This window comes from Daucus carota, chromosome 4 (assembly GCF_001625215.2).
Source record: "Daucus carota subsp. sativus chromosome 4, DH1 v3.0, whole genome shotgun sequence".
Classification (NCBI taxonomy): domain Eukaryota; kingdom Viridiplantae; phylum Streptophyta; class Magnoliopsida; order Apiales; family Apiaceae; genus Daucus; species Daucus carota.
Window position 1 is genome coordinate 47965222 of NC_030384.2, and position 24739 is coordinate 47989960.

Below are 24739 nucleotides of genomic sequence, written 5' to 3' on the forward strand. Positions count from 1 at the left end.
TTGATCCACATGGACCGGAGTGCACGCTGCAAATAATAGGCTTTAATTTGGATGGCAGGGTATTGAGAATGGAGATGGACGTATGGGTATGGTTGTGAAATTATGAAATGATCTGGGTTGATGAAGTGCGGTTTTATTAAGAGGCATGTGAATATTTTAATTGTTGTTCTGAATTTTATAGAATTATATAAAAAAAATTAGAATATTTCAAAATAAACAGAATTTTTTAGAAATTTATTTAGTGCCCCTACTAAAATAAATTTAGATCTGCTCTTGGACCAGGCCAGACCAAAGACTGGTTAGTTATGTAAACATATAGAGTAGTACTATCCTGCAATCAATGTGTCCGTTTGTGTTGCATAGTTGCCTCTTTAGCAACTGTATCACTGTACGTATTTTTATCAGCTCCTTTGCATATGTCACTCAGAAAATATTATTTTATTTCAAAACTCGGATTATTTCAATTTTTAGTTGCATCCATGAGATTTTGTTAGAGCAAACTCCGATAGAAACTATGAAGAGATGGCCAACTTCCGCATGACATGACAATCTTGATCGTTCATTTATTGAAGTTGTATGATTGCGAACAAGTTATCAATCAAAGTTGACAACTTCCTCATATTATAAAATCAATATATTTTTTCAAAAGTGTATCCATTTTTATATTTTTCGTTTTGTTATGATTCATAGATGGGAGTATGGGACCATATTGACAATTTTTAGAATTGCCAACTATTGGAGTATAATTTTAACAAAGATTGCCAATAGTAATATGCATATATTAGATGATGCCGTGGAAGTTGACACCTATTTGGAAAACCTCTACTAGAAATGTTCCATGGATAAATATGCTAGTCTTGTGGTAAAATCTGATTCTCTTCTCACGGTTCCAACAATTATCAAAGAAACTCTTTTTTTTTTTGTCACGAAGATATTTTCTCGTATAACGAATCATCAAAGAAACTTCTTATTAGGTCATGTTATTGAGAATTGTTGACGGTTATTAGTGTTTCGAAGGCCTTTTAGGCCTAAAATATCTTTCAAGCCCCGTCCCAGCATACTAACATAGGTTCCTTTTAATTTCTTTTGGAGTCGGGAGAAAGAAAATCAAACCAAAAAACGATTTGAACATTGCTGGACAACGTGAGGTTTAACTGTCTAAGGGGACGTCCTTTGTTTCGGAGGCCTGGACCCAAAAAGAAAAGAGGACACACACCTTATATATAACTTTAACATTTAGTTGTTATGTATCTGGGCCAATTGCCCATCTAGTTATGGACAAGAATCGAAAGGCCCAAATATAGTTGTGTGTTCCTCAGTTGAGTAACCATGCTAAAAATGAAGCCCGTCCATTGCAGTGCGGGTTGGGTAAAATTTTAGCGACTCAGCGCAAATTTTCTTTTCCCTTTTTTCGGGAGAAACGAAAACCTTGTTTTTACTTGCTCTCTTTATATACTTCAATCGGCCAAACAGAATTTTCCACATATATGTCATATAATTTGATAACAAATTTGTGATACGTATTATTACCTTTTTTCCATCAACCCGAGTTTAAATGCATGAAATTTCTGGTTTATATTTAATTTCAAATTCAAAATAATCAATTTATAAATGTTTAAATTTAATATTTTCTATCAAAAGGGGAAAAGGATAAGAAGATACTCGAATTTAAACGATAACTTTCAGAAAAATAACGATGAGGTGGAGCGCCAAAGGCACCGCCTTGACCGAGTTGAGTAATTACATAACAAAAGAATGCGAAAGGGGAAACATAAACGCAGACAGCAGCCGCACATCACGTGATGAGCATTCACCGCTATTTACGCTCACGCCTAGGCGGCGCCACCCTACCCTTTTCCACTCATTTCACTTTGCTCTCTCACGTGTCCCCCCCCCCGCGTGTGCATACACTAATATTCCCTATATTTCGTCTTTACGTTCAATAATATTTTCAATTTTAGGTATTTTAATTTAATATTCCCTGAATATTACTGGTAACTGATTTCGACGTCTATTTAGAACATTCAAGAGCATCTTGGATCTTATAAATTTTAGCAGCTCAAATAAAATAAATATAATATGTTTACTTCAATTTATATTAACACAAAGATTTAGAAGAAGAATTTTATTTTTTAAAAGATGAAATGAGTAATGTGTATAAATATTTTTTCATAGAAATGTGCAAGGCGGTAATAGTATTTCTTGATTACGGCTTCAAGAATGAGCTGGAGCCCGGTGGCCTTATCCGTTTACTCCAATTTTAACCCAGCTCCAGTACGCCCCATCTCCAATAAGAGTCAGCCACGTGTTAGGCAACAAGCGAAGATCACGTGACCGTCGACAACTTTATCCATTAAATTAATCTAAATTTAACCGTCATTTGTTAATTAAATGTAAGAAACCTACGATCTCGGCTGGACGGCTTCTCCTACGACAGTGTTTCAGTCAAACCTCTCGTTGACTGCGCCGAATATTTTCCCCCACCGCTTCGTCTTTCGCACCACCCCTTACACTCCCACGTGCGCTACGTGATTTCACGCTCTTTCCCCCGCTCTCCTGAGGAGTTCTTATTAGACCTTTTTTTAATTTTCTTTCCTGAATAAAATTTATGAGATAAAATTATTCTCCTCGTCCGTCTGATGCTTAAGAAAAATTACAGACTGATATGAAAACGAAAGAGTTAATAAAGTGACGAACTTTATTTTTTTGAAAGGAATAAAGTGGCGAACTTAATAATATTTAAATAATATATCTTAAAATTTTGACAGAATCAGTTTTATATGATAAATAATTATTAATTTAAAATTTTGTAAAGTAATAATTGAAAGAGGCATCGGAAAAATGTAAAAAATATTGAATGAAGCGTGATTATCTGCCAGATTGTGAATATAAATTTTACTGCAAATAAGAAACTATACTTTAATTCTGAATATTGATTTATCTCAAGTCCAAATCAATTATATACTTGTGCAAAATTGGTCTATTAGTTAAAGATGTCGAATATCAATTAACAATTTTAATCTAATTTATCCGAATATCATATAATATATTTGAACACTTCAAACTCAGAGAAATGGGATCAACAAAACTAGCTTACTCCGCGGACGAATTTGAACATAATTGGTTTAACAATAATTCAAATTTGTGTCCCAAACTAAGAATAAAATTAATTTAGGGTGTATTAAATTTCTTTCACAAATAATTAAAATATATTTCGACCCGGATTGTATAATAATTAAAACTAGATATCTATGACACTTTCTCAACACAACTATATTAGTTAAAAATAATACCTCAAAAATAATTTGAGATGCAGATATCGGGCCGCGATAAAGAGAAAACCAATCCTAAAAAAAACTAGGAAACACCAAGGTTCTGCTACATAGCTTGAATTTTTTTGGACTTATGGATATTAAAGGGCGGGTTGATTGAGTTTAAAATAAATATTTCTTTTAAAACTAAAGAAGTGAAGTATAAATGAGAAATAAGTTAGACTTATAAGTGATCACAACATCTGAGAAAAAGGTAAAAGTCATAAAACAAAGGTGTTGTTTGGCCATGGCTTTTAAGCCGACTCCTGGCTTATAAGTTAGAAGCATTTATTTTGTACTGTTTGTGTAATAAGTCAAGAAACACTTATAAAAAGCTGAGAATGCTAGCTTTTGTTTCATGACTTCTGCTTATTTCCCAAACACTTTAATCACTTATAAGTCTTAACTTGTTTCTAACTTCTATTTCACTTCTTTACTTTAAGCAAGAAGCGTTTATTTTAAGCTCAGTCAAACGGTTTCAAAAACCAGTACTCAATTTTTTATAAGCACTTCTTGACTTTTTATACAAACATTACAAATAAGTGTTTTTAGCTTGTAAATTCAGAAACCGGATTTTTAAGCTCCGGGTCAAACACGCCTAAGTGTCTTCTAAATAGTAAATTATGTTCCGGTGAAAAGTCTTTTTCGTAGAATTCATTATACTTCTAACTTGAACATGGTTAAGGTTTTAAAATTCGGTTTCTGATTTTAAAACCCCAACTTTTGGGCTTACAACAAGAGAAATAATTTATTCATGTCCGTTGCATAAAAAATCACAAGTCCCAATATGAGAATTTGAAAACATTAGTCGGGATCAGCTCTGTACGAATTTTGAAAATGGTTTTCATGATTTTCAAATCGTGAAGTAACAGTTTGCGTACATTCAAATTAATATATAATTCAAAAGGAAAAATTAATATACAATGATATAATAAAAATATTGTTTTAGATTAACAGCTCAACTAATTCGAACATGTAAATATATAAATACTTAAAATTATCATTATATGCTATATATGCATAGATCTTTTGGTGTCACTACAATAACAGTGCCCTGTGCGTTCGTCTTGATCGTATTATCTAAGGGTCGACCTGATATCAGTTTTCTATTGATTTATTATTGAATATTGATTTTATAAACATGTTAAACACCACTTTAAAAGATAATTTATAATAGTATCTTCAACGTGGTTGACTATAATAATTTATAATAGTATCTTCAACGAGGTTAACTATAATGGTTGAATAATTAGATCTCCAAGACATTATGTAAAATTTGATGAACATGTTAGACATTTTACTTCGATTGTATTAACTGTATTTGATATATTATTTTAATATGAGAATTGATGACATGACATTTGCTAAAACTATACGGTGGTTCTACGAATATAGTCATTCATAATAGTTTGACTATAATTATAGACAAACGCCTATGAATGACTATATTCATAGGGTATGCAACTCACTTTTTAAAAAAACGGGCTTTCATGATTTTAAAAAAATTTAATGATTTTTCAGGTCGGAGTTGCTATAATATTTTGTTCTTATATTAATATTTTTTATGCCCAATAAGTTTTAACCACAAAAAAATATTCAAGCATACATATTAAATTTAGTTCTCTTGCTTAAATAACTTTTCCTTAATAAATAATAAGTTTTTTTAAAATTAAATCAAACAGGCCCTGCATGTTTTTTTTGTTAAATCGGAAATTCTCTCAGATTGATCCACAAAGATTGCACAGCCATCCATCAGTATCCAACTACATATATTTTCTGTCAAATTAAACGGTCTCGGGAAAATATCCGACAATTGTTAGAGTTGAATAACCGAAAATAGACGCTGCTCACCCACATCACACATGCACAAATCACCGCTAAACTGTAAGATAAGATATATAGACGGCACAGAAAGGTCCTACAATTTTTACTATTTTTTTTTCAGTATACTTACTTTTTGGCTATTAAAATCTCCGTTTATTATACTTTCTTTTTAGTTTCGTAATTCAAAAGTGATTAAATTTCGCCGTATATTAGTTTTTTTTACAGTTTTACAGCACACCGCAAAAAGAGAAAATAAAGGAAAGGGGTGATGTGTATGGGGTAAGAAGACAGTAAAAGTTCTTAAATGTAGGCCTAGCCCCCGGATGAGGAGCCAAATTAACGCCCAACACAAGTGACTTACACACACGCCATTGATAACGCGTGAACTCACTCTCCTTTTACTCCTATATAACACGCCCTTTCTCAACACAAACACCCTATTATTATTGACACACACCAATAGACACACAGACACACACAAACATAACCTAACTTTCACCAACACACAATGCCTCCCAGAGATAAACTCGCGATCGCCGACGTGCACAGCGCCGCCAGAGAGACTCGCTACAGAGGCGTGCGCAAGAGGCCGTGGGGCCGGTACGCGGCGGAGATTAGGGATCCGGCGAAGAAGAGCCGTGTTTGGCTGGGGACGTTTGATACGGCGGAAGAGGCGGCGCGTGCGTATGACGCGGCGGCGAGGGAGTTTCGCGGTATCAAGGCGAAGACGAATTTCCCGACGTCGATGGAGCTGATTGCGGCGGCGAATCCGATGAAGACTCCCGGAAATAACACTCGGAGTCCGAGCCAGAGTAGTACTGTTGAATCGTCGACGTCGGCGCCGATGCTTGCCGGAGGTCCTCCGTCGCTAGATCTCAGCCTCGCACATCTCGGCGGCGCGGTGCATTATCCTCAAATCTTCCCGGCCGCGCGTCCTCTCATGTTCTTCCAGGCTATGACAAGATCCGACAATTTCGCCGCTCTCATACCTAATCGTCCTGTCACCGGCGCACATCCGGCGGCGCAGAGCGACTCCGACTCGTCGTCCGTCGTCGATTACAACTACACCGAGCGGAGAAAGCCACTCGATCTCGATCTCAACCTGCCGCCGCCGTCTGAAGTGGCCTGATCTCCGATCTATAATTTGTTAATTTTGCCCTAATTTTAAAATTAGAAAAAGAGGCTTAAAAAAAGAGGAATATATTAATATAATATTAGTTGCAGAAGAGAAGAAGAATGGAGCTTATCAAATTCTCAGCCTGACAATGTTTTTCGAATGTGCTGTTATTAAAAATATAAAATCACAACTAGTAGTACAATCATCAAGCAAGCAAGTCCTGTAATGTATATACAAACAACAATTTAGCCTCTCTTATTTCAGTTCATCGTTCTTTGCTTCCTGATAATTAAATTTTTTTGTCTCGTCCATTTTATTATTTTGTTGATTTTATTGAAATAATGTTTATTATTCTGCGATGATCAAAGTTGATAATTGCAAATTTGAATAATTGGATAAGATTGGTGTTGTTGAAGGAGCATGGCATCCGACTGTCGGATGACGGGAGGAGAAACTCTCGAGATTCGATTTTATTTTATTCTTATTTTTTGTTTTGTCGTATTCAAACACGCATCGCCACTTTGTTCGATTATTCGAATACTCCCTCTGTCCCATTTTAACTGACTTTTTAGGGAGATGCACACAAACGAATTTTTACATTTATGGAGATGTTTATTTGAATACTTTTACCTAGCTACCCCTAGTAAAGTCAAACTAAACCATTATTTGTATTGCATAGAAAATATAAGGTGCATTAATGAGGGGTAGAATTGAAATTCACCTACCAAATAGTTCACGAAAACAAGAAAAAATCACTTATTTTGGGACAACAACCAAATTCTAAAAAGACTGTTAAAATGGGACGGAGGAGTACTTTTATTCGTGCGGCTGGCTGGCTTGGCTCACTGTACAAGAAGAGTAGTGTGCAGAACACTTTTGTTAAACTCAAATTAAAATAAAACAGTTGGATTATAAAAATAGTTAGGACGGCACCGACGGCGTGGGTGTATTTGTTGGGCAAATAAAAAAGGCACAAGATTCAGCAGATGAGCCGCTATGTATTCATTCTCGTGTATACATCTGAATACATAACAAAACTGCCGTCTTCGTATTTTTAATTGTGCCTCTGGGACACGCAGCCACCAGCAAATAGTCGAATACCCTTGTGCATTTCAGATTCTTTTATTAATCCAGTTTTATACGGGTACGATCTTGTTCGGCTGTTAAGAGCAAGTCCAAGAGTGTCCTAGTTGGAGCCATAAATATAATATAAAAAATTATGTCCTGGTAGTTTAGGACATATTCTACCAACTTCAACTCCAACAATGTGTCTTATTTTCACTATATGTTTAATATTTTTTTTATTAAAAGTTCACTTTCATCATTAAAACATAATATAAAGTAGAGAGAGAAAGAGAGTGTTGGTAGGAAATTATTATAAAATATGGGATAGGGCAAGGAGAGAGTGCCTCAAAAATAGAGCTTGAAGGGGTTGTCCCAGTGATATAAGGCATGGACATTGTTGGAGCAACTTTTTTTATCAAAAGTCCTAAATTTTAACTTAGGACATGATATAAGGCTTCTCTTGGACTTGCTCTAAATTTGTAAAATACTTGTTCCTGGAATTAATAATATTATATTGTAATATTTAATTGAGTTGCAGTCAATTGATATCATTCTTTTGCCCTGCCGAACTTAGCCGACTTTCTCTTATCTGTTAATCTTTTTCTAACTTTAAACTGAAAAATATTTATTTATGTTTTGAGTCAAAAATCAATTTATCAGAAATAGATCATAAACTGACTTAAAATCAGGAGTTAATTTGAGACAATCTTTTTAATAAATAGCGATCTAAAAAATATCATTAATAAATAAAAATTTATCTAAATGAATATTTTAAATTTCTAATTAATAAAAATTGCATTAATATCATTATTCATGTTAAAACATAAATAACAAGCTCAGTCAAACATATCTTTTTTTTTTATTTTAAACTAAGTCAAACAAATCTAGTTCATACATGCAATATATCATTTCATGAATTAACATTTTTATATGAATAAAATAATATATCATTTCATGAATTAATATTAAAATAATACACTCTTTCTTGAATTTTTTGTCACACAGAACAGGTCGACTATCTGTATTCGAGTACATATAGCACCTGCAATGACCAACTTACCCCCGAAGATTTTAGAAACGGAGAATGTTCCACGTGTGCACCACCGCCGAATACGTAGCGGCGCTACCGATATGTTGGTGGAGCCCACACTGTCGAAGGTGACCAACACGAGTAGTATCTAGGCAATACGTGTACGTCCCACAAATACATGTTTCGTATCTTACACGTCATCATACAAAGACTGAGCGCGACTCCCTATGCAAATTTAAAGCTTGGATGTTGACGTCTACGCAATAGTGTGGCGACACGAGGCTTGCTTCACGTGGGCGTTGTCGTACGGAATGAGTAGACAGCTGGAGTCATATACGTGTCATTGATTGACCCGATGTTGACGACGGCGCGTGTGTAGTAAATAAGGGCGGTGTGTTGTTAAATGCTTACACGTGTGGAGTAACGTAAATATTTGTAACGTATTTAAGATTACTGTTACAAAAAATATTCGACAAATATGAATACTTTATGTTCAAGAAGGACGACTCCCTATCCGTAAGTGTTTTAAAATCTGGAGTTTATTATCTTAAACTTAATTATTCAGTTTCATATAATTTCACTTTGATTTTTTTAAATCATGACAGGTAGAATGAAATTCAGATTCATCACTCTCTCCGTTTTGAAATATAGGTCGCTTGACTTTTTTGCACGTATTTTTTAAGTTTTTTGATTGTGGGTTTAAAATTATTGTTTTTGAAATATTCTTTTTCTGAATAAAAATATCAATTATATATTTTTATTCAAAAAAAATTGAAAATAATCATTTTTAGCGTGTGGTCAAAATACTTAAAAATACGTGCAAAAAAGTCAAACGAAAGGAGTACTTACATAAATAATTAAATAATTTGTCACTTGTCACGTATGTATATTTTGATGAAAATGAATGAAGCTGCTGAGCAACCGCCGAGACGAAATAAATGGAACAAAGTAGGTGGGGCGGCCGAGAATCCTTCCTTGTTTTGTTGCTTTGTCTGCTGACTGGCCCCACTTCTTTCAATGCCGACTTGTACTTATATTATGCTTTCGTCTCTTTGAATTTACTCCCTTGTTTTTGAAAGAAGGGTGGGTTAAAATTTACAATTATTGGATTCTGTCAGATACTATGGTATGGAAAAAATAGAAAAGTGATTGGGCTTTAGACCTTGGGCCTTTCTTTCGGGTCTATTGAGCCTGTTCACAACTCACTCAACATTCACCAGCCCATATCAGAACCGGGTTCGGCCCATTAAGACAAGAAGCTAGAAGCTCCTGAAACAAACTGTGGGTAAGTGGGTTCTTGTTTTCACACACTTGCAAAAAAGACACAGATTTTATTAGCGTGGCTGAGAGAAAGAGCAGTTGGGTTGCAGATGGGTCGGATATTTGTGGTGGAGCTAGAGGGAAGGGCTTACAGGTGCAAGTTCTGTAAAACCCACTTAGCCCTTGTCGATGACATTGTTTCCAAGGTTAGTTTATCTTCTTCTTCTTGTTTTTTTTATTATTAATTTTTACCTGCTTATTTATATAAATAGTTGCCGTTTGTTATGCTCTTTAAGTTGTTTGAGATTAAAGCTTGGAGCTTTTAGACTTTTACTTGATAAAGTTTCAATCTTTACTTGATTGGCACTAAAAATAGATATTTTAAATTTCTTTGGTTTGGGAACTAACTGGGGTTCTTTTACAAGATCCAAATGTATTCAAGAACAATACAGATAAAGCCTCGGTGTTTGTTTCACTAAAATCAAATTAAATGGTTAATAGCTATAGTCATCTGTATGTTTTGGCCCTGAAAAGTGTTTTATGTTGCTAGGATTTAAGTTGGATTCCAATTCTTGACTCCGTTTAGAGATGCCCTTTTGTTGCAAAGATAGATTTTTGGACTCCGTTTAATGAGCTGTGGATAATTTAAACCATTGTACTATACCAATATTATTGCCAGCAAAATTTGATTGTTACTGCCTAGTGCCTACCAGGTGTTAATTGTATATATCAGGGTTCAGTCTGTAGATAAATGAACATCAGATTTTATGTGTACGTTTTTCTATAGCTCTGGGTTAATATGTCAAAATAAATATCTAAATGTCCCTTGTCAATTTAAGTTTCTATGAAAGTTTCACTTCAAGTTAGTGGTTATGCTATTCACTTTACACATTGTTTTGTGGTTTTGATACAAATGTTTTCTCTTTAATAATTATAGTTTTTATCTTAGCATCTTATAAGTACCTAGATAAGAGCTGATTTAGGTCTACTATGCGGTGTCCATCACACTGGAGATACCTTGGATCCAATGAACTACTCCTAGACATTGTCTGTATTAGTTATAGACTCTAGAGTGCCGCAGGTTAAATTAGTATAGATTTACGTCGAATGTACCTGCTGTATATTACAAGTTCAAAATTTATTTACTGATACTTATTAATCTTGAACAGGCGTTTCATAGCCGCAGGGGAAAAGCCTACCTCTTCACCAATGCGTAAGTTGTTTGGCATATACTTCCCGAAAATTCCATTTTGTCTACAGTTTGTTGCTTAAAATATTCTTCTAGGGTTCCAGAGTGTACACATTTGTAAAGAGCCACAACTAATGTTGTCACACAAAGGGATCAATTTGTATAGAGAAGGGAGAGAGGCAATAGCCTCATCGTATATTAGGAAACTTGGCGGCCACTCTTGCTACAGGACATGATGTCATTTGATGACCCAAGCATGCCTATGTCAATAATCGTCACATACTTTAGTATATTTCATTCATGAGCTCACTGGATGCAGTCACATAAATGAACGAATGTTTTAGGTGCCAAAGGAACTGAACTGTAATTTTACTTCTTGTTTTTAAACTAATGCTTGATGATTTTGTATCTCAGGGTGAATCTCACTGTTGGACCTCCAGAAGACAGGATGATGCTTTCTGGAATGCATACTGTGGCAGATATATTCTGCTGCTGTTGTGGACAGATTGTCGGCTGGAAATATGTGATACTCTTGCCTCTTAATTCAATAAGCATATAGATACTAATGGGATATTGTTGTGTATTTTATGAACTAGGCTTCGCATTTCTCATTAATTCCATTTTTCTGCACAGGAAGCTGCACATGAGAGAAGCCAGAAGTATAAAGAAGGGAAATTTGTCCTTGAAAGGTATTATCCAACTTTTTCGTCACACGAGTCCTTGTTTTGTTTTGCAGATCCCTAAATTTGTGTAACTTCTATTGAAACAGAGTGAGGATAATTGACGGAATTGACTCGGAATTCTATATTGATACCAATCCCAGCATTAGTGATGCAGAAGATGCTTGAAATTTGGTTGTGTTGTAAAAATAAATGCTTCCTCGACTACATAAAGGTGTAAAAAAATAAACTGTCCGGAAGCTGTCTAAAGATGAGTTGTATTCTCGGATTTTGCTGTGTACCAACTTTTTATGCAATAATTCCTATCACCAGCAACATACAAGTAAATAAAAATGACTCCTAAGTTTACAGATATTGATACAACAAAATTTTCGGTTTTGTGTGTGGTGCAGCCCTGACCGAGAGTCATGCGCATAAAGTGACCAACCAATGGAGCAACTCGGTTCTTGTTACATGAGTATATATAATCACATTCTTTTAGTTGTTTCTTATATTTTCTGCAATTGAAATTAACAGCCTCTACTTAGAGTTTTGGATGGTACATCTGAAAGTTCAATTCCTGTCATATGCACATCATTAGGATGTTGGAGAGAAATTAATAGAGGTATCCTTGAAGATTTTTTAGATCTGATTTTTAAGAAGTTGGTCTGTATAATTTATTTTTCTTTTTAATCACTTTGAATTATTTAAAATTTTAGGTAGATACAGTTAGCTACTATATTATTATGCGACAAATATTTTTCGTATTTTCATGTTTAATCATGCAAGTAATATAAATAATTTTTTACATAGCGAATATTTTTTTATTGAAAACAACAATAATAGTAATGATAATAATTATAAAAAAATTATAATAATAATAAAAAAGAAGAGATTCTTAACTTCTCTAAAACAAAGAAAGGATTAGGACTTTATAGATATATTTGTATTCATGGTGGAGATTTCAAAAATTATATTAGAATTTTGTAAGAGCATGTTGATATAAAATAGCGCTGGAACCTGGTTCGGAAAGAATTCAAGATAACAATAGATACTCCGATTTTTGCTGAAAATACATATAATTGGTAGAAATGAAGGGGGGAAGTGATACTTGATAACTCGAATATTTATCATGATAATGTGTGTTTAGATTTTAGAGAAATTTTTAGCTGTCCGGAAACTCTTAGACCGTTTGGATTAGTTTAAAATAAGAGAATTAGAACAACCTCAATAGTGTTACCTATTTTCAACTTCTAAAATATAATATATTAATGGTTACTTAAAATATAGGTAAGCAAAAAGTTGTTTTACTCCAACCGTATTCCCTATAATCATCCCTACATTTGAAAAAATAAATATTTTATTAGAATTTCTACTATGATGGGGAGATAAAAAAGAGAAGGAAAATGAAAAATAAAAAAAAAATGAGAGAGGAAGATAAAGTGGAAGAAATAGGGGCTCACTTTTCTATCTCCTAAATAAGGGGTTTTGTTTTCTCTCACCTGACAGTTTTAGATAAGGAGAGGAGGGTTGGAATGAACATTTTTTTACTTAAGAACAAGTCCAACAATGCCCTAAATTAAAATTTAAGGCATTTGTATGAAAGGTGTGCTCCAACAATGTCCTAGTGGTGCCTTAAACCACTGGGACATCCAACAAGTGCCTATTTTTTAGGCACTACTAAGCATGTCCTAAACCATTTATCTCAATAAAAAATTAACTTTCCACCATTTCATTGCATCTCTCTCCTCTTACCTTTTCACTTCCCTTCAATATTAATTGAAGTAAATTATTAGTTTAATAATAAAGCACAATTATAAGGCATGTTGTTGGAGTTCATGTATCAAAAATATGTCCTAAATCACTAGGAAAATATTTTTTATATATTTATAGGGCACTTACTAAGACATTGTTGGACTTGGTCTAAACTCCCATTTTTGTCCACATAAGAGCAAGTCCAAGAGATGCCCTATATCATGTCCTAAGTTATTATTTGGGGCATTTGATGGAAAAAGTTACTCCAACAATGTCCCAGTGATGCCTTAGAGCAAGTCCAACAATGTCCTAGTTAGAGGCCCAAATATAATATAAAATATGATGTCCTAGTGATTTAGGACATGGTTATGTAAGTTCAACTCCAACAATGTGCCTTATTTTCAATATATGTTTAATATTTTATTATTAAAGTCTTCCTTTCATCATTAAAACACAATATAAAGTAGAGAGAGAAAGAGGGTGGATATAAAATTTTATATTAAAATATTGGATAGGGCAAGGAGAGAGGTGCCCTATTAATAGGGCTTGAAGAGGTTGTCCTAGTGATATAAGGCATCACTAGGACACTCTTGGATCAACATTTTTCATCAAGTGCCTTAAATTATAACTTAAGACAAGTTATAGGGCTTCTCTTGGACTTGCTCTTATATCACCAGGACAACCTCCTCAAGCCCTATTTTTGAGGCACATCTCTCCTTGCCCTATCCTATATTTTATTATAAATCTCATCAACACTCATTATCTCTCTCTACTTTTATATTATGCTTTGGTGATGAAAGAGAGTTTTTAATAATAAAATATTAAACATCTTATGAGAATAAGACACATTGTTGGAGTTCAAGTTAGTAAAATGTGTCCTAAATTACCAGGACATTATATTTTATATTATATTTAGGACTTCAACTAAGACACTCTTGAACTTGCTCTAAGCTTATTATAGGTAAGAGAGATGTTGTTACCTTGGAGTTGCTCTGGTAAATCAGATTTAAGTTGAGATTTATAATCCCTAGTTGAATAACCGAAATTGTTCCTATTTTGTACGGTTCGTTTTTCATAAAAAAATAATTTCATATTTTTGAAAAATTGCTATATATTTGAGTATAAAATTATTCACTATATTTTATATTTATTAATACATTATATTTTATATTTAAGAAAGTTCACAATAATCTGAAAAATTTAAAAATAACATCAATCCTCCGTTATTTTTATTTTATATGTAATCCGCGTAAAAGCTTAATCATACAAAATCCATAAATTATCACATTCGGATTCAACCATCGAAATACACACGTAACGATTTGATCCAAGTCCTCCATCTTTCCCTCACTCTATCCCCCAATCTTCCATCTCTATTCCGGTAGCCGGAAACAAACCTCATCAAACACACTTGCCGGAAAACAAAATAGATGGCATTTTCCGCAAACCCATTAGCTCTAAGCGTACCCGAACCCGCGTTCGAGTCCTGGCTCCGCGACACAGGCTACCTCGAAGTCCTCGACCAGAAAACCTCCGACCTCTCTGCCGCCGCTGTCTCCTCCGACTCCGCTGCCACGACCAGCTTCTCCGCCGCCGGAATTGACCCTGGTGTATTCATTTCCTTGTTCAATAAACTTTGGACCCTAATTTCTCTCTTGACTATTAATCCTGTTTCGAAACTTTCTGTTGGCGATTTTTCCGGCGAGACACCGGCGTGGACAAGTGGGTTTATTGGGGGTTTTGATTCTTATAGTTATCCTTCTTCTCCTGATCAGGCTCGCATGAGGGCTCATGAAAATGTTAAGCGCTATGCCAAGAATTATGCCTCTTTGGTTGTGCTGTTCTTTGCTTGTTCTTTGTAAGTCTCTCTCTCTCTCCCGCCCCCTCCCCCGCCCCCTCCCCCTCCCTCTCTAGTCTTTATAGCCCATTACTTTGATTTTTTAAGTCCTCTCCCTCCCTCTCTAGTCTTTATAGCCCATTACTTTGATTTTTTAAGTTTAGGTGACCTTGAAATGCTTATGTTCTTGAAATAATGTACAGTGATTGCAATTGGGACTTAATCTGTAAAAAGAAATGGGAGTTTTGATTTTTTTCTGAACGAAGACCTTAGTTTGGCAAAACAATGGAGCTTTTATGTTGTAGTTTTTTTTCAAGTCATTCATATTTATTGTGCATTTTCTGAGTAGAAGTTCTAAAATTGTGTTTTGATGGGAACATAGGTATCAGATGCCCCTTGCTCTTTTTGGCTTGATATCGAGTCTTGTGCTTTGGGATGTATTCAGATGTTATGGCAACCATTGGGGGTTAGATGAATACCCAGTGCTCAAGCAGACGTTGTTTTTTATCATGCAAGTAGGTATGGACACTATTTCTATTGTTTATGAAGCAAAACCAGTTGCTCGTTTGCAAGGAAAGCTTCTTTGGTTATTTTTCAATTTTCTGTGACGAGGTGAAAGTTATCTTAAAGGGTGGAGTTGAATTAACAACACCATTATATTCTGAATATTAGTTATGCTAAAATAAACTTACAGTACAATTCTAGAGTACTTATATTCCAACAGCTTGTTCCGATTATGGAATGGAATACTGTAGTTACTTGGTTCCGGCCTTATCCTTTTTCTATTTGGAACTGGAGTTGAAATTTAACTATGAGGTATTCCTGTAATACTTCTTAAAATGTATATATGGAGGGCAATCTAGTTCATGTCTAGGATAGGCAGGCCGGCCCAGGGACTTCGAAAACGGGGAAGATGGGGTAAAGAAATAAAAATTATTTTAAGTCAACTGCTCATTCAACACAATCATCTATTGGTAAGATGATAATACTGTAATACTTCTTAAAATGTATGGGCAAATCTAGTTCAGCGTTAGGGTAGGCAGGCCTAGGGGACTTCAAAGAAGGGGAGATGGGGTAAGGTAATTTTTTTAAAAAAATCAACAGCTCATTAAACACAATCATCTATTGGTAAGATTATTATATGTTCTGTGAATACCTATGAAGTATTAAACCAACTAAAATCCTATCAAATGTAATGTTTATTTATTAATACTTGCCTTCTTATAGATATCAACTAATATACTGTAGTAAATGAAAATTATACTTCTTGACCCAATTATATATACCAGGCCGACTGTGTGTATGTGTATACATATATCACATGCAATGACTAATTTGCTGCCATAGATTTAGTAACCTATATTGGTCTACATGTGAACCACAGCCGAAGGCGTAGCGGCGCTGCCTATATGTTGACGTCTACGCAATTTTAAAGCTTTGATGTTGACGTCTACGCAATAGTGTGCCAACACGAGGCAATGACTAATTTGCTCCTTATTCAATTTTAAAGCTTTGATGTTGACGTCTACGCAATAGTGTGCCAACACGAGGCAATGACTAATTTGCGCTCATAGATTTATTTCTTAAATGAGTAGAGACATACATCCGTTTGTCTAACCACTTTGTGATCTATTACATCAAATCAAGTATAAAGTGAATTTCGTGTCTGTGGTTTATATGGTTAAGTTTTAAAGAGTAGGTAGGCATCTCAGTTGATAATTTCAAATTTGTACTTTGACTTGGTAAAATACTATGTTGTCCTTATTGAATAGAACTTCCAGCACCTTTTTAAAAATTAATTTTGTTAAATTTTCCATATTATATTATATAGTATTATGGTGATAACCTATAAACAAATGGCTTCTGCTTTTAAATTATACTCTATGAAATAACTTTAAGTTAGAAGTTACTTCTAAATGCCTGGTGTGATGGTCAAGTGTATATGCTCTCTGTAGAACTATGGAACCACCCTCGATATGCAAGATAAGAGTAGGACCGTGTACCTACCATAGACTAGGCTGATGTGGATTCTTTACCCCATAATAGATAATTTGACCATAACTCGCAATTAGTCCTTCACTTCATTCCCCCCTCTTGTAAGAGAGCGCGTCCTCAGCTGTTGGAATAATGCTTTTTTGTATAGTGTTATTTTGGAATTGGTTTCATTAGATAATAACATGAATAATGATGTGAACACGTCTTACCTCTACCTGGTCTTCAAAGTTGTTTTAAATTAATTAAGCTTTTCATCTTTAGCTACCTCATTCTGTTATATTGTGGAAACATTTTTAATTCCATGTACTTTGTTATATCAAATTTTCTGAATGTGGCATCTGATATTTCTCACATTGGCCCCTATATGTTCGAATGCCGTTGCTTTTGCTTATTTTTTTTTATTTTACTTTGCTGATGATTAATAGATATTGACATATGTGGTCATTAGGTAAATCGTCAAGTGCTTTTTTGATGCCTATGGATGTGCAATATGAAGTTTGCATATGAAATATGAGTTTATCCTAAAGAAGTCACAATACATCTTTGGGCATGTCTATGAAAATATGCCTACTTTGATATTAAGAAATTTAATATAACTATGTAACACCTTATATTTCTTTAGTTTGAAAAGTATTTTTAGCAAGCCGTGTCCTCCAAAATTAAAATTCTTGAATTTACAGGCACTGCTGTTCTCTTGATGTACTTCAACGTTCAAACGGCTCTATTTTGCGCTGTCGCCGTCAGTTATGCAGGTATATATTTGACCATTTGGTATACATTACTACCCTGCATCTCTGGGCTAGGTTATTGTTCTTATGAATCTTCTTGGTTTACTATATATTGTAGTCACAATTTTACATGCCTCATTCCGGAAGCTGACCCCAGCCAAGCCACCCACTCGAGGGAGAGCGAAATAGAACAAATTCATGCTTTAATGACCCTGATGACAACTGAGCCTCTGCCATATATTGGAAAATCGAGGAGAGATTTTGTAATAGCCTCAGTCAGTTGCCCTGCAGTATTTTAAGCTGGAGCCTCTTTTTTGCAGTAGGGAACCCTCTTCTTTTCTGATATTGATGTATGAGTGAAAGAATAGACGATTCCCCTTTAAAATGGCATTATGTGTTTCAGCACTTATATGCAAAAACACAATATTATTGTAAACATAATTATAGCGGATGTGTTGAATTGTTGATGCCTTTGAAATTTGAGTACTTGATCACGATATGTTCTTGGAGTGAATTTTGCAGGCCAGATGATCACACATTAGTAGCTGTATATAGATTCAAATTCATCCTGTTTTTTGCAGTTGGATCTTATGTTTTAGTATCTGCTATGACCTTGACCCTGATATATTGACATAAGAGGTGTCTGCCTGTAGAAATTGTTCCTGGAGACATTGTTTAAATTCTCAAACAGCCGCGATTTCTTAAATTTAGCCTAAGATCGAAATTACAGAATAAATAGGATTTACAAGTTTGATCAAGATTATATTGGAATTCCTTCCCTTTTTAACTTTTTTGTAGGATGGGAAGTTCAGAACTTTGACATTACAGAGTTATCAAACAGAGCTCATATAGATTATGTATCAAAATCACACATGAAGAGCTGAAGCAAAGCAAGCACCAATTATACAAGTCACTACGAGTTAATACCCCCTTGAAGGACAGTCTCCCTTTTTGATGGATTTATGGCATGACATTCATTGCAGGTTGAAACAAACCAGCTGAAAAATCTCCAGAAAAAGCCTGCAATTCGCTTTCCCTTACCGGCTTGCTGCTTAGCCTTACCACCTTGCTTCTTCCTCTTCGACGCTTGTTGAATCTCCGTGTCTGCTTTGTGTTTACGTGAAACCTTGCGAGTCAAAGCTGGAGTTTGAGTAACGTACTGCCAGCTCCCATATTGCTTGCTCAAACTCGGCCTGTTTGCAACATACACCTCCGGTCTCTTCCTTGCACTTCTGGATCTACTCATCAACACTCTCCTCTCAGAAACATCACTCGTGCTTGTTCTAGCACTAGTGCTGCAGCTACTGCTGCTGCTCCTGCTATTCGTACTATTACTCCTCGACGACATTAGTGAGTCCTTGCTGCTAACGCTGCTCGTCCGGCTCATTGTCCTGGAAAGCGTAGTACTATTCAAGCTGAAAGACTTGGTTGGTGGGCAGGGAAAATCATGAGGCAAAAGCCGGCCATTCAAGAACAAATGGTCAGCAGGCGAGTCTGGTGATCCCGGTGTAACCAGCTCAAACTCGAACTCATTCTCCTGAACCGCCTTCTCGGGGACCTGCACCTTGCTCTTCTGCACAAGATTTGCCATGGAACACTGCAGAGAATGCACTGAATGAAAGAATGCAAGACCGAGTCCTAACATTTATACAAAAACAAAGCTGAGTGACATAAATTATATATCAGGGGACATGGGATGATTGGCTTTTACTCCCTAAAGTAAGGCCATGACAATATAAAAATGGCCCCAGTTGTTGGCCCATAGAGATAAGCCTTGTGGTCACTATAATGTACTTTGATAATTCAAGATTAAAAAAGAAGTTAACGTGCTCAAAGTATAAAATCATGAGATTAAACTTTATAATTAAACAGAAGACACACTGACAGTGACAGAGGGATGGGATAGTGAAAAGAAGAAAGAAACCAAAGCTTTGAATAATGTATATAGGAATGAAATGTGTGCAAAGTTAAAGGTATTGTGAGAGAAGAGAACATACACAGTTATCTGCCAATAGTCCAAATTATATGGTTATTCTTCTCTTCCTTTTCTGGGTATTATTAAGATATTGAATGTGACTGCTGATTCTCTTTGTCTGCCTTCTCATTTTTAATTCCAAGTGTTCTAAGCACACCAAGGAATAAATGCATGTGATGTATACGGAACGAATTTTCGATCGGTTACAGAAATTTAAATACCCGTAAAAATATATTTCGGATTTTAGACATATTAATCACATTTGTAATAGTTAAGCAGATGGTTAATGAGTGTAAACTAAGTAGTATTTTATCAGATGATTATGGGGATTAGTGGAGGTTTAATGATGTGGTTAAGGTGGTGCAGGATGGAAAGGTGTCCCTAAAACACTGAAGAAAAGGGGAAAGAAAGGGAGGGGAGGAAATTGAGGTGTGAAGCAACTTGAGTGATAACTAATTGGAATGTTTTTGGACCCCCCTCTACAATACAAGATGAGAGGATGAAGAGGAAGCAATTATGAGATTTCAAAATGCTAAACATGGCTTGTCTCTTTTTGTATGTGCTGTCCAAAACTAAAGGCAAAAGAGTATGGAGGACTAAAGTCTCTTGTACTATTGCTCCCACAATTCCTTTTGGTTTCTATAGCTTAATTTTACTTTCATAAAATTTTCTTCTTAATCTATTTTATAAAATCTCGAATCGAGCGATAATCAAATATAAATTTGAGACAGTATTATCATATACAGTCTTATTTTTTACATATAAATATGAAAATGTGAGTATTCTAAATTATTGATTTATTAAAAAAAATCAATATATTTTTTTAAAAAATTCACAAATTTACCGATTTGACTAACAATTATCGATTTTTTCCAAAAAATCTCCGATGAACCGGTCCACCGATTTTTACAACCTTGAAAAATGTATGCACTTTTTGAATATTTTTTACATATAAAATTACTTTTGAAAGAAAACAGGAAAGCATCTTAAATATTTATATTAATTTGACAAATATAGCTTATAAGCTCTTAACCACTGAGTTATCAACCGTGGTCTAAATATTTATATTAATTAATTGTTCATGTGTTGAGGTCTCGAGGATGTGTGTATGTTTTTGTGGATGTTGTGTACTTTATTTAGAGGGATTACACGCAAACAAGGCGACAATGTAGCTGTAGAAGAATTGGTTTGCCCCCCATTAGTGGATTTGAATGAGGAGAGGGCCCAACTGGGCCATCAGTTTGATTTTATTATAGCCTAGCTGTTTCAGTTTCTCACAGGCCCACCACCTGTTTTTGTGCTCCTGCCTTTTGACTCCTTTTGTTTTCTTGCTTTTGTTGGGCTTTGAATTTTGATGCTCAAGCTACTAATGCCTTAAAAGAAAATACCGGAGAGGTGAAACTAATAAACAATTTAAAAAATAAAGTTATCTCGTAAAACAAGTGTGGACAGGAGAGCTGTGAACGTTAAGGGAGCCAGCAAATTGAGAAGATGGCAACCTCCAGAACCAGGGGAGCTGAAACTTAATGTTGATGCATCATTTTTCCCGGGACATGAATCTTTTTCTGTAGGCATGGTACTTCGTGATCAGGAAGGAGCATTTGTAGGAGGTAAGTGTATTTCGTTACCCCGGCCAGCAACTGTAATGGAGGCTGAATGTATTGGTGTAAGGGAGGCTTTATCATGGATTATGGAACAATCAATTCAGAGGGTTACTCTTGAATCTGATTCCCTGCTAGTATGTCGAGCACTGATGGAAGGCACGGTGAATTTGCTAGAAGTTGGTTATATCCAGGAGCAGTGCAGACTCATGCTTCAAGATTCTCCAAGTATTCGTTTATGTCATGTTCGTAAGCAAGCTAATAGGGTAGCTCATTGTTTGGCAAGAGTTCCCTGTATGTTAAATTGCTTTATTGTGTTTACATCTCCTCCTACTCATTTGGTGGAGATTATTTTGGATGATTTGAAGAAGTAATGAAAGCCTTTTGTTTCAAAAAAAAAAAAAAAATAAAGTTATCTCGTTTTCTGTTGAATTGTTGTATATTCTATATTGTTATATTATTTTTCAATATATATATTATAAAATAATAAATATTATATATATCATAGATATTTATTTTTATAAAAAATATTTAAATATGTATTTTGTTTCTAACAACAAACTTTTATTTCATAAAAATAATTATTCCAAAAATATCCCATTTTTTTCTAAATACAACAGTAACAAACTTTGTGACAAAAAAAAAAATAAGTAGCAAATTGCTTGGCGCACTAATTCATAATGAAATCGTATTTTAAATGTACTGTACTGGTATTAGACTTGACGCATTATATCCAGCCATCACGCTGCCGACCACTTCATGAGCAAGATTTAGGGGCTGGTTGGCCACGATTGCTTTTAAAAAATAAGAATTTATCTCCTCAAAAAAGATAAAAATAAGAGTTTATTTTTAAAAAAAAAATATTTTTTTAATTATTTTAGATATAAATGTCAAAGAGGATCTTCGTATTTGTTTGTTTGGTAAAAATATAAGGATTTATTCAGGAAAAATAAAATCTTGTTCATTTTTCTCGAGAAATAAATCCTTATTTGTGGAAATAAATTTATCCAAATTACATCTTAATATATGATTTATTACTTTTCATCCGATGCGGCATTTGCTTCTAAATTTTGCTCTCAGGTCAAAACCGATCATAACAGAGGGAAGCTTCATCGACAAAGACGATCACAACATTCTGATACCAATAAAGTACTTTATTTATACATAAACTAGCATAAAAGCCCGTGCGAGGCACGGGACTCTAGTTTTTACTATGCTTTAAATAATATTTGTGTGTCATTATATTGTTCTGGTACGGGTCTTGAGTTTGTATTGTGTTTTAAATAATATCCGTGTGTCATCATATTGTTTCGAGCGTAACTATTATGTTTTATTTTTTGACTAAAAATGTAAATATGAAAAATGTAATATTTGCAACTTAATAGCATTAATAATAATAATATGTATTATTCCCTCCGTCCGATTTTATATGACCCTTATTTCTTTTTGGAACATCTTTGTAATAATGAACTTATTATACATACTATTTTTAAACACTACCTTTCACTATTACACCCACTACTTCTCGGATGAGCCAGAGTCGAACCCGGGTGTCCGGGGAAAACAGAGGATAAACCCACCACTGGACTATCCAATCATGCTCACCCACTTTCCAACTTAATTTACTCTTTTTTACTACCTTTTTCTTAATCTCCGTGAAAGTCAAATAAGATTACTTAAAATAGGACGCATGGAGTATATTTAAAAAATAATTTATGGATCAAAAACTACATTCGAACTGATATTTCTATATTCAAATTCGTTAGGATATGGAGACCATTATCATATTATCTATGTTCAAAAATATATTCGAAATTAATACTGAAATTTTAGATTTTAAATATGTTATACCTCATTAAAAGTATATGTAATTTATTGTTGAAATTATTAAATTATTTCAACTAATATGCCATGATTTTGATGAAAACTTGTTCTTGATATGTGAATTACAATATCCTAAATCATGATTAAATGAAGATGTGTGGTCCGCGTTGCCTTACATTTATTTCTTCTTTTTTGAGCGTACCTTTGCATAATTGTTAAAGTGATACATGACGGAGCAGATCATCAACACATTCTTTTTAGCATATGTTGCACACATTTTGTATAAATAGAAATTGAAACATATGTTGTATGTAAAAAGACATATACCTTATTTTATTATAAAATCATCAATTGAACTGCTAATCGTATAATTGCACCCCAAAAATTTCTGACACATTTGATGTGTCTTATCCTTCTATTTTTCATATCAATTATATAGTACTTCAACGTATTATATTTTTATTGTTAATTTAAAAATATTAGATGATTATTAATTTGATACAATATGTTATAACATTATCTCGTTATTAAATTTTAATTTTTTATAATTAGTTTTTTGAGCTTGTCGATTAAGACTTTTAATGATTTTTCATGTGATCGTTATAAACCAGATCCCAAACAAATGATTTTCAGGAATTTCAAATAGCAAAAAGAGAGTAGATATGAGTTAGGCATCATGAAGTTCATAAAACCATGAAATAATTAGTTTGATTAGTCGTGTAGTTACCTTTTTAGCTTTGTGCAAACTCAGATTTTTAAATATATTGATACTCGTGATGTGTCATATCATGTTCAATTGTTAAATATCAAGTCATATATTTGATATTTTGAATTATGAAAAAACATTGTATCGGTGCTCGTTTAAACTATTTCTCACATTCATGACTTAAAATTTCTATAACATTGTATCGGTGCTCGTTTAATCTATTAAGTTAAATTTGAATTCGTTCATTTTTATTCGAATATGAATTATATCTATTTTTAGAAATCTGAATCATGGCTCAAACCCGATTATTCATATTCTTTTTCAATTTTAAATTTATTTACATAAATAATTAATTTATAGATATTAATCTTAATGTAAATAATATATGAAACTTAACTGAAATAAAAACTTATCTCAAATAAATAAGATATTGAAATGAATATAAATACAAAAATTTTAAAGTATGTGGTTAATGCTTTTGAATAACAAACTAATTGTTTGTGTAGTTCAAGTGGTTTCAGTTATGTATTTGTATCGTAGAGGTCCTGAGTTCGAGTCTTATGAATAACATTTTTTTTTATATATATGAGATGAGGTTAGGTTCGGAGTTAGGCTCAGGTTCGGAGCTAGGTAATTTATTTGCTCAGGAGGGAGGCTTGACACGAACCTGTTGGGCTACTATATATATATAAGTAGATAAGTAGATTTCTTGTTTTACAATTAAAAATTTAAAAATATATATAATGAAATTATTACAAACCCCAATAGGATGATGCTCGCCGTCACGAGAGGTCCGAGATGCAGACTCATGCTAAGTGTAAACGTGTCAAGCTCCCAGCTTCTACTCTGAATATAAACAAAAC

The 24739-nt window shown here is 34.1% G+C and overlaps 4 protein-coding genes across 5 annotated transcripts; 3 read left to right on the plus strand and 1 right to left on the minus strand.

Annotated features, from left to right (window-relative positions):
* The first annotated feature begins 5560 nt into the window (after positions 1-5560).
* On the plus strand, positions 5561-6528 carry LOC108219579 (ethylene-responsive transcription factor 4). The gene has a single exon (XM_017393091.2). The coding sequence runs from the start codon at positions 5644-5646 to the stop codon at positions 6262-6264; it is 621 nt and encodes a 206-aa protein (XP_017248580.1). The 5' UTR covers positions 5561-5643; the 3' UTR covers positions 6265-6528.
* A 3118-nt stretch (positions 6529-9646) lies between these two features.
* LOC108219580 (protein yippee-like At5g53940) lies at positions 9647-11828 on the plus strand. The gene is made up of 5 exons (XM_017393092.2): positions 9647-9813; positions 10777-10820; positions 11211-11319; positions 11430-11485; positions 11566-11828. The coding sequence occupies exons 1-5, from the start codon at positions 9718-9720 to the stop codon at positions 11642-11644; spliced, it is 384 nt and encodes a 127-aa protein (XP_017248581.1). The 5' UTR covers positions 9647-9717; the 3' UTR covers positions 11645-11828.
* Positions 11829-14476: 2648 nt separating this feature from the next.
* LOC108215678 (PRA1 family protein H) lies at positions 14477-18264 on the plus strand. 2 transcript variants are annotated; one of them, XR_001805970.2, is made up of 4 exons: positions 14477-15068; positions 15430-15562; positions 17723-17794; positions 17889-18264. XR_001805970.2 is itself a non-coding variant. In XM_017388219.2 (4 exons), exons 1-4 carry the CDS (start codon positions 14641-14643, stop codon positions 17957-17959), a joined length of 708 nt encoding a protein of 235 aa, XP_017243708.1. In that variant the 5' UTR covers positions 14479-14640; the 3' UTR covers positions 17960-18264. The 2 variants fall into 2 exon arrangements, 1 of the variants encoding a protein (XP_017243708.1); XM_017388219.2 differs by having other exon boundaries at positions 14479-15068; positions 15430-15566.
* A 419-nt stretch (positions 18265-18683) lies between these two features.
* LOC108215677 (uncharacterized) lies at positions 18684-19361 on the minus strand. Its single transcript, XM_017388218.2, has one exon. The coding sequence runs from the start codon at positions 19359-19361 to the stop codon at positions 18684-18686; it is 678 nt and encodes a 225-aa protein (XP_017243707.2).
* Between the last annotated feature and the right edge of the window lie 5378 nt (positions 19362-24739).

What these genes read in the sequence shown, in the direction of transcription:
- LOC108219579 (XM_017393091.2), top strand. Translation starts at nt 5,644, where the DNA reads ATGCCTCCCAGAGATAAACTCGCGATCGCCGACGTGCACAGCGCCGCC.
- LOC108219580 (XM_017393092.2), top strand. Translation starts at nt 9,718, where the DNA reads ATGGGTCGGATATTTGTGGTGGAGCTAGAGGGAAGGGCTTACAGGTGC. An exon ending in AGATTGTCGGCTGGAAATAT is followed by an intron (nt 11,320 to 11,429) that starts GTGATACTCTTG and finishes TTTTCTGCACAG; the next exon opens with GAAGCTGCACATGAGAGAAG. An exon ending in GGGAAATTTGTCCTTGAAAG is followed by an intron (nt 11,486 to 11,565) that starts GTATTATCCAAC and finishes CTATTGAAACAG; the next exon opens with AGTGAGGATAATTGACGGAA.
- LOC108215678 (XM_017388219.2), top strand. Translation starts at nt 14,641, where the DNA reads ATGGCATTTTCCGCAAACCCATTAGCTCTAAGCGTACCCGAACCCGCG. An exon ending in GTTTTTTATCATGCAAGTAG is followed by an intron (nt 15,567 to 17,722) that starts GTATGGACACTA and finishes TTGAATTTACAG; the next exon opens with GCACTGCTGTTCTCTTGATG. An exon ending in TGTCGCCGTCAGTTATGCAG is followed by an intron (nt 17,795 to 17,888) that starts GTATATATTTGA and finishes TATATATTGTAG; the next exon opens with TCACAATTTTACATGCCTCA.
- LOC108215677 (XM_017388218.2), bottom strand. Translation starts at nt 19,361, where the DNA reads ATGGCAAATCTTGTGCAGAAGAGCAAGGTGCAGGTCCCCGAGAAGGCG.